Below are 9293 nucleotides of genomic sequence, written 5' to 3' on the forward strand. Positions count from 1 at the left end.
CAAGTTTGCCAGGATGTCATGATTAATTTTGTAGTGGTTGATAGATGTAATAGATTATACTTTTCTTTCTTAATGACCATGGTACTTAATCAGAAGACACTTTCCCATTTCTGCATGAAGCGATCTAGATAAATGAATCACTCAATAACAAGTTTACTCCAAGTCATTCTGTTAAATGGAAAGTGTTATTTTTCATTACAAATACAATAGTGTGTTTTTCTTTTTCTTAAGGCGGTATGTTTTCTTCCTTTGGCATCACTGGAATCATAAGCAAGGAGCACCATTAAACAGCAGTGATCGGCCATTAGACCATTCGAATGCTACCACAGGAGGCAAGTCGGCACAGGCCATGGACGTGGATGGCATGATGGACCCCAACAAGCAGGTCTATACCCAGGAGACCAAGCGGCTGAAACGAGGCCCTCTGCAGGGCTGCCAAGACCTGCCAACAGAGCACAGGTTCATTACTAAAACCCTGACGGACTGCAGGAGCACAGAACAGGCCAGGTTTGCCATTGCATACCAGAAATGGCTCGAATCTGTTCTAGGTCAATAATGGTGAACTTGTGGGGAGAATATTAATATGTAACACAAGATTTCTCTTCAGAGTTAAAATCCATGCCAGGTTTTTCTAAAAGCAGACAATTCTGTAGCAGTGTGCAACCTCTGGAATCAGTTCAGTGCACCAGTACCTCAGGTTTCTCAATTCTTGACAAACATTTTGCCACTTTTACTCAACTGTCTGTATTTTATCAAATCAGGCTAGCTAATGTTCCTCTCTTTTTTAGTGACTCCAGTTTTTTATTGTTGTTTTGTTTTATATATAATGTCTTCCAGTAACAAACATCTCTCCGATTTAAGCATCCTTATAAGGGGAGCTTATATGTTTCTGTGTTCTGCCGCTGCTTTAACAGCTTCTGTATCTCAAATCTTTTTGAGACACAGACTTGCATATTTCAGTGTTATGGAAACTTCCAGTGCAAAACAATGCCCGTCACTTTGACCCTTTTGGTTTCCAGACTTTGACTTCTGCCCAAATTGCCATATTGAGGTTGTGTTACTTTAGTTCTGTGAAACAAAACTGTATTCAATGCATCTCTCAATGAAGTTCTGTTACAGTTGTCCTGTAAAGTGTGTGTTTTTACTGGCACATTTTTTTTAAATCTCAATGATGGACAACACATGCTTTGAGATAGTGGTACATGGCTTAATTCTCTGTCATATCCAATGAAAAGGAACCATTTTGTGGCTGTGCTTGTTTTTCAACCATATCTCAGAAATTCTATAGAGACATCTGTTTCTATATATTTAAATAGACAAAATGTGCCAGTGATCAGGAAATTGGCCACTGACCTAATACGGTTGTCATACTTTCTGTTTTGCTACATTTTTAGGTGATAATCAGCACACACTTAGCTCCAAATTAACTAGACCATATTAACTAATGGTGTCTTGATTACCAGATATTGTCACTTGGTTTTATATGTGAGCAGTTGTCATATTGAAAATATAGTTTTGTTTGCATGAGAAACCTTTAGTTTAACCTGAGATTTAATGATGAGAGCAGTAAAAAAAAAAACTATCTAATTTGTTTTCCTATTGAAATAATTAATTTAATCAGTTTGATGGCGTAGGGATGTGCATTTCTGTATATTTTAATAATCAAATACACGTAATGTACCAAACGATTATACAATACGATAATACAAACTATTATACTTTTTTTTATATATATATATATTGCCATGCCACTGTTAAACTAATGCTTACATAATATCAAAATTGAAGTAATAAGTAAAAAAAAAATATATATATATATATATATATATATATATATTTCTTAGCAGGCGCCCTTATCCAGGGCAACTTACAATTGTTACAAGATATCACATTATACATTATTTCACATTATACAGATATCACATTATTTTTACATACAATTACCCATTTATACAGTTGGGTTTTTTACTGGAGCAATCTAGGTAAAGTACCTTGCTCAAGGGTACAGCAGCAGTGTCCCCCACATGGGATTGAACCCACGACCCTCTCCACACTGCTCCCCATATATATATATATATATATATATATATATATATATATATATCAGTGCCTATAGAAAGTCTACACCCCCTTGAACTTTTTTTACATTTTGTGTCAGTGCTTCAGAGTTTCATGCATTTAAATTTTTTTCACTTATCTACAAACCATTCTCCACACTGTTAAGGGGAAAAAACTTTTTATTGAGAAAATAATATATATTAAAAATACAAAACTGAAACATCATAATTGGATAAGTCTCCACCCCCCTGAGTTAATACTTGGTGGAAGCACCTTTGGCAGCAATTACAACTGTGAGTCTGTTGGGATAGGTCTCTAACCTAAATTTGGCAATATTTGACCATTCTTCTTTACAAAACTGTTCAAGCTCTGTCAAGTTCCTGGGGAGCGTTGATGGACAGCAATCTTCAAGTCATGCCACTAATTTTCGATTGGATTTAGATCGGAGCTCTGACTGGGCCATTCAAGGACATTTACCTTTGTGTTCCATAGCCACTCCAGTGTAGCTTTGGCTGTGTGTTTTGGGTTGTTCTCATTCTGAAAGGTGAACTTCCGTCCCAGTTTCAGATTTCTTGCAGAGGGCAGCAGGTTGTCCTCAAGGACTTCTCTGTACTTTGCTCTATTCATTTTCCCTTCTATCCTGACAAGTGCCCCAGTCCCTGCCGATGAGAAATATCCCCATAACATGATGCTGCCACCACCATGCTTCACAGTAGGGATGGTGTTCTTTGGGTGATGCGCTGTGTTGGGTTTGCGCCAAACATAACGCTTTGCATTTAGGCCAAAAATTTCCATTTTAGTTTTGTCAGACCACAGAACTTTTTGCCACATGGCTACAGAATCTCCTCAGTGTTTTTTTGCATACTTCAAACGGGATTCAAGGTAGGCTTTCTTGAGTAATGGCTTCCTTCTTGCCACCATACCATACAGGCCAGATTTGTGGAGTGCTTGGGATATTGTTGTCACATGCACACTTTGGCCAGTCTTGGCCATAAAAGCCTGTAGCTCTTGCAAAGTTGCCATTGGCCTCTTGGTAGCCTCTCTGATCAGTCTCCTTCGTGCTCTGCAGGGTCTTGGTGGTGCCATACACCTTCCACTTTTTAATAATCGCCTTGACTGTGCTCCAAGGGATATTCAAGGCCTTTTATATTTTTTTATACCCATCCCCTGATCTGAGCCTTTCAACAACTTTGTCCCAGAGTTCTTTTAAAAGCACCTTGGTGCTCATGGTTGAGCCTTTGCTTTGAAATGCACTACCCAGCAGAGAGAACCTACAGGAACTGTTGAATTTACCCTGAAATCATATGAATCACTGCAATTTAACACAGGTGGAGGCCACGTAACTTGGTGTGTGATTTTGAAGGCGATTGGTTAAACGTGAGCTATATATATATTAATGTATTTTATTTCCAGGCTATAAGGCAACAAAATGTGAAAATTTTGAAAGGGGGTGTAGACTTTCTATAGGCACTGTATATATATGTGTGTGTGTGTGTGTGTGTGTGAGTGTGAGTGTCTATATATATATATATATATATATATATATATATATATATATATATATATATATATATATATATATATATATAATTTGCTTGTTATTAATGGGAAGTGTAATACAAATAAAGTCCAACTTAAGCATAATTTCCAGACAGCTAAAAGCAACATAATAACGTGCAGATTATAATGAATCAATAAATTGTGACTTCATTGGACAAGTATGAAATGAATAAATGTTTACATTAAGTAACAGCTCACATTAAATAGGCAGTGGCTCTGGTTATATGGTACCATAATCACTTTGAGTGGCTAATCTTACTGCACTTCCAGTCGTGCATGCGCACTAACATGTATACCGGACTTTGACTCCCTTCACTACTTTGCAGTGCCGTAATGAAACTTAGAATGGCTAATCTTAGTGAGAGCCCCCCTGTATTCAGCCTACCTCCATTAGTTTCAAGATATGAGTATTTATACTGTAAAATGATCAAGAGAATAATAACGTTAATGTTAAGTTTTGTGCCGAATATAATCGGGATACATTCTACAACCAAAATAACGATATTTTGTGAGATTGATATTACATTAAGTAATTATACTATTAATAAGATAATGAATTTCATTGGATTTATTTTCTTTGAATAGACATTTTCTTAAATCTCAATCTCAAGCTCTTCGGCCACCGCGATAGTTCCTGTAACTCTGGCTGAAGTACGAAAGTCAGACGGACAACAGGATCTGAAATTGGGATGGAGATCGGTTGCGTTGGATCTGAACAAACAAAAAAAACCTAGCCTGGGTTCATATTTTCAAGATCATGTATAAAAAGTTAAATATATACTGATAATTGTAGACATCAATATGTATTGTAATGCACTGAGCAGTTTTGTTCAGGTTGAGTGTGATATGAGCGAGCATAAAAAACATGTAAGTAGGCAGTTAACCAGCAGGGACAGTTTTCCTCATCGTTCAACGATTCCCGGATGAACTATTTTGTTACCTAAATCATTTAATTTGTAGTGTATATTAGCATAATATAAAGTGATAGAAACACAGGGCTACTGCTTTAGTGTTAGTTTTAGAGTGCAGTCTCGTGCATGCAAGGCTTGAGACTGAGAAGGATGCTTACATCTCGGAGCGAAAAGATACATATTAGAATGTTAAGAGGTAGCTCTGTCACTCGTATGAAGATATTGTAAGTCATGTTACAAAATAACGCTGTATGTTTTTCTCAAATCCTGAACATACAGGTCACCGTAGACATTCTTGACTGAAGTTGGCAGAAGAATTGGTTATCCGATTACAATTTGTTTAGATTTTGATTACATTATTTGTGAGACTCTTAACAGAAGTGGAGTTTCTCCTGGTTTTATTGGGGACATGACTTAAATATTCTTGTGGTTTGCACTTCTCTATAACTTTCTTCAAACAGGTTCTCTTGCAAACTAGGAATGTAAGTTTGAAAGACAAACATTTGTAAACTGTTACTGAGTAATGAAGTACTTTATTGGAAGGGTGAAACTGAAGGAGTAGTATAAGTGCTGTAGTAATATAAAGTTTGTGAACCTTTTTCATAACTTCTGTGATTCCAAAACATTGTGTGCAATGGCCTGGAGTATTTCTAATACATTAAATAATAATATGTAAACAGTATTCAGGCTAGGCTAACCCTTGACAATAGCATGTACAGTAACTGTATATGAAAAGTGAAACCTCATGTGTGTGCAGCTGTATCCATATATATTTAGTACAGTGACACGAGCAAAAGCAGGCCTGATGTGACATAGAAGAATACCTTCCTGTGTATCTGCAGGTTGCTTATTATAATGGCTTTTTGTCAAAATTGGGTCATTTTAAGATCAGGGTGCTTAGAAAATGAACCCATTATAGGAGTGGCATTATTATAGTAAGGACTAGTCCAGTGGAGTTTGACATTCTTGTACTTGTTGTGTATGAGACTGTCAAAAACATGTTCTAAGTACAGAAGTAGTGATAGAAATAATCTGTTGGCAATGGCCAAAGAGGTCTAAAGCTAAAATAAGCTAGTAAGAATGGGTGCTGAAACTATACCGATTTTTCTAAATGTACAGGAATTAGTGCAGGTCCATTTTAAGCACATGATAAAATGTCAGACACCCACGACACCCAAAATACTTAGCTGGACAACACTGTTATTCTGAAAGGGTCCATATGGACAGACAGATCGTTTTAAAAATGTATTAAAAGGCATTCATGCATCAAAACGAGAAGCACAATGAGATACGTACTCTGCCAAGTCATTTTTACTATATGAAATCAAAATCAATCTAGACAGACATTCTGTGAGGGGGTGAAAAACATGCCAACAAGGCTTATGTTGCCATCCAAATGAGATGGGGAAAAGTTGATGTAGCCTATAATCTTACAGTAGCTGAACGCACTGAACCCAGTGCTTTGGTATGAAACTCATGAAAAATACAAAGGAATGTGTGCTTTTTAATTAAATAAGCATATCAACACTAAAACCAAACACTACTGCACATGTTGTAAACTTTTTAAATGGATGTACGTACCTTCTTTGATGGTAGATTTTAGTTTACAGATAAACATGTATGTAACAGTTAAGATTGGATTTTTTTGTAGCTGTGCTGCGTTTGTCTTGTAAAGACATTACTTGAAGGACTATTGGAGGACACAGTGAAGGACTGGTAAGGTACTGCAAATGATGTGTGAATTTAAAAAAAAATGATGTGTGTGTGTGTGTGTATATATATATATATATATATCACCCTTTTAATATATATATATATATATATATCACCCTTTTAATATATATATATATATATATATATCACCCTTTTATAACGCTATAGTGTGAAGCCATAGTTACAAGACCGTGCTATTTGTGTTCCGCATTACAACGAGTATAAAAGGGCTGCTGTAATGGCATTATGGAGTAAATGGGAGCCACGACCCTACCGTGTTATAACCGATTCCTCACTATAACAAGGTGTGTTATAACGGGTGAGCACTGTGTGTGTGTGTGTGTATATATATATATATATATATATATATATATATATATATATATATAATGTATGTGTGCAGAGAGAGAGAGAGAGAGAAATATATGGGTCAGAATATATATATATATATATATATATATATATGAAATATTCCATCATATTAATATGTCTCAATTCAGTTTTGAGCCGTAATGCACTAGTGGCATAGACACAAGTGCATTGGGTAGCGCAAGACTAACGAGAGGTTACGCTGCTATGATTCAGCGAGAAATTTGTTCAAAGTAGTCCCCTATTTTTTTTTTTTTTTTTTTTTTTATTGACAAGATGAAATTTGAAAGGTCTATATCCAGGTGTTTTTCAGGTAGCTGGTGAAATTATCTCGTTTCTCCCACTGAACACAAAATACGACATGGCGGCTGTTGACATTAAGCGGCGCAGGCAGTGATGACGTAGGTAGGAGTCTGATAAACGTATTAGCCATGTACATATGTATGAACTGGTATCAGGATTTATTATTTCCAGTTATGGGGTTATAGTGGGGTAGCACTGTATATATCATCAACTGCATGCTCCTATCTGTGCAAATGTGTTGTACATTAAATGTATTAAGTAGTTGCTGTTGATTTTGCCAGATTTTACAAAAGGAGTATTAAAATGAATTTCATCATACAGGGCCCTGTTCACAAAGCAACTCGAATTATTAAATTAAGTCTGCTTTTATGAATTCTATAAAGATATTGGCAAAAAACTGCTGTAGTCTGCTAAATAAACCAACACATTGTTTTAATGAAATAACAAACCCTCTTTAAATAACTCATGTGTTTGTGAAAAGGACCCATTGTGTCCTACTACATTTGGTAACCCTCATACAGTATATTGCATTTTACAATATGATGGAATATTTCATATTGTATAAGTCAATGTGTAACTTTTTATTTAATTTCTTCCTTAAATAATATCATGATACCTTGGGTATTATACTATACAAAAGGAATGAGTAATAGATCTAAAATAGTAGCATGTAGGAACATCAAGTAACATTTGTAAGAGATTAAAAGAAACTGGTGTATTACAGCTTTCTAACTTTAAAATTAAGAGCAATCCCCCTCTTCTGTTTTCAACTTTATTTCTAAAAAACAGTTGCAATTAATGGTCAAACTTTTTCAAGTAGGCTATGATGGTGATCAGTACCACACAAACACATGTATAAATTGAGGGGTTTTTTTTCTGTTTACTTACACTTTTAGAAATCTAACTAAATGTCATACCTGTTAAACTGTTTGTCTGTGTTTTGTCATTTAGGTTAACATTATATACCACAGTTCATCATAACAAAAATATATATTTGGAAATGTTTGGCATTTATTGCTTTTCTCTATTGTAGATGATTACTTTGGATTAATCCTGTCCACATGAGATTTTGGTTGACACCATTATTATAGCATGAATGAGAATGATAAAATCATCTATGCAGAATGTTTAATTTATGAATGTTATTCCTTTAGTCAAGTTATGGTCAGTATCCTTGTAATGCCATGTATTTATTGTTTGGATGAATCCTACCTACAGCTGTGTTTAAAGTTCAGATATAGCTAATCATCTCTTAAATTAATTTATTTTATAGAGTAATATTTAAGACCTGTGTTCACCTTTACAGTTGTCAATTGTCAGCTTTTTATCAAGTAAAATAAAAAAAAGTTTTTCCTTGCAGAAATATCTCCTGATTTGTATTCTTTCATAGGTTAAGAATTAAGATATTTTTGAAGTGCAGTCGCTACCACTTAAACAGTACAGGGTTATTTCAGGCAACCGTTTATCAGACAAATAGCGTTTGCCATTCCCACTGATTTCAATAACAAAGACATTGTTTATACCACGCAGTATATATTTCGGGCAAACTCAGCTGTTTGGATCTTATTAATGTTGGGTTTATTTACAGTTTAAAAGCGATGAGCATCAGCACAAAAATTCAGTGTAAATAAAATGTCTCTGTTAGATGCTGTGCGCTTGCTAAAGCATGTGTGGAACTGTCAGTCAGCAAACAATGCAACGTTGCTTCAAAAAGCTGGGGGACAATGTGGGAATGGACTTGATTATGGACTGGGGAAGGGGATGGGAGTACTCTATAAATGTGTGTTTGTAAACTGTTATTATTGTTCAGATCTATTAGCGTTCTCTGTGTTTTGGTGCGTATGTGACTTAAGGTGCAGTCACGTGCAGTGGCAGAAGGAAGCGGCACTCAAGCGGCACCACAGAGTGGTGCGCAGGTGATAAAATATTTTCAACTTACGCTGCACCATGACGTAAACTACTAGCAGTCAGGGGAAAGTAGGAGGCTCCTTTGTGAGGAATAAATAAAAATAAATAAATAAATAAATAAATGAAATGGAGGAAAGGCTTCTGGTTCTGATTTCAGATTTTTCAGAGTTGTATAACACAACATTAAGTAGGTCTGAAATCTGCCTTCATCAAACCGGAGCTCCTGTATCAGACGATGATATTCGCCGTACCTTTTTCTTTTCTTGAGGATGTCATGGATCTTATTTTTTTTTCTTTCTCCAGTAGAGCAGGGCGATCACAACTCTCTTTTTTTGTTTGCTGTTCATTGTTTTATTGTGTTGTCAGATGCACAATACCACTGATTGTTGCTGCTTTTACAATCCCCCCCCCCAAGTTTGATATGATGGGATTGCAGTAGTTGCATTTTTTAATCAAGTACTATGTCGAAAC

At 35.6% G+C, this 9293-nt stretch overlaps 1 protein-coding gene across 1 annotated transcript in view; it reads left to right on the plus strand.

The window, feature by feature from the left end:
- Window positions 1–8277, plus strand: part of LOC117408627 (protein prenyltransferase alpha subunit repeat-containing protein 1-like) — a 62375-nt gene extending 54098 nt beyond the window's left edge. Inside the window, exon 7 of the mRNA XM_034013795.3 lies at window positions 232–8277. Coding sequence (XP_033869686.3) covers window positions 232–556 — 325 coding nt within the window. The 3' untranslated portion in view covers window positions 557–8277. The remainder of the gene's footprint in view (window positions 1–231) is intronic.
- The last annotated feature ends 1016 nt before the right edge of the window (window positions 8278–9293 follow it).

This window comes from Acipenser ruthenus, chromosome 2, assembly GCF_902713425.1.
Source record: "Acipenser ruthenus chromosome 2, fAciRut3.2 maternal haplotype, whole genome shotgun sequence".
NCBI lineage: Eukaryota > Metazoa > Chordata > Actinopteri > Acipenseriformes > Acipenseridae > Acipenser > Acipenser ruthenus.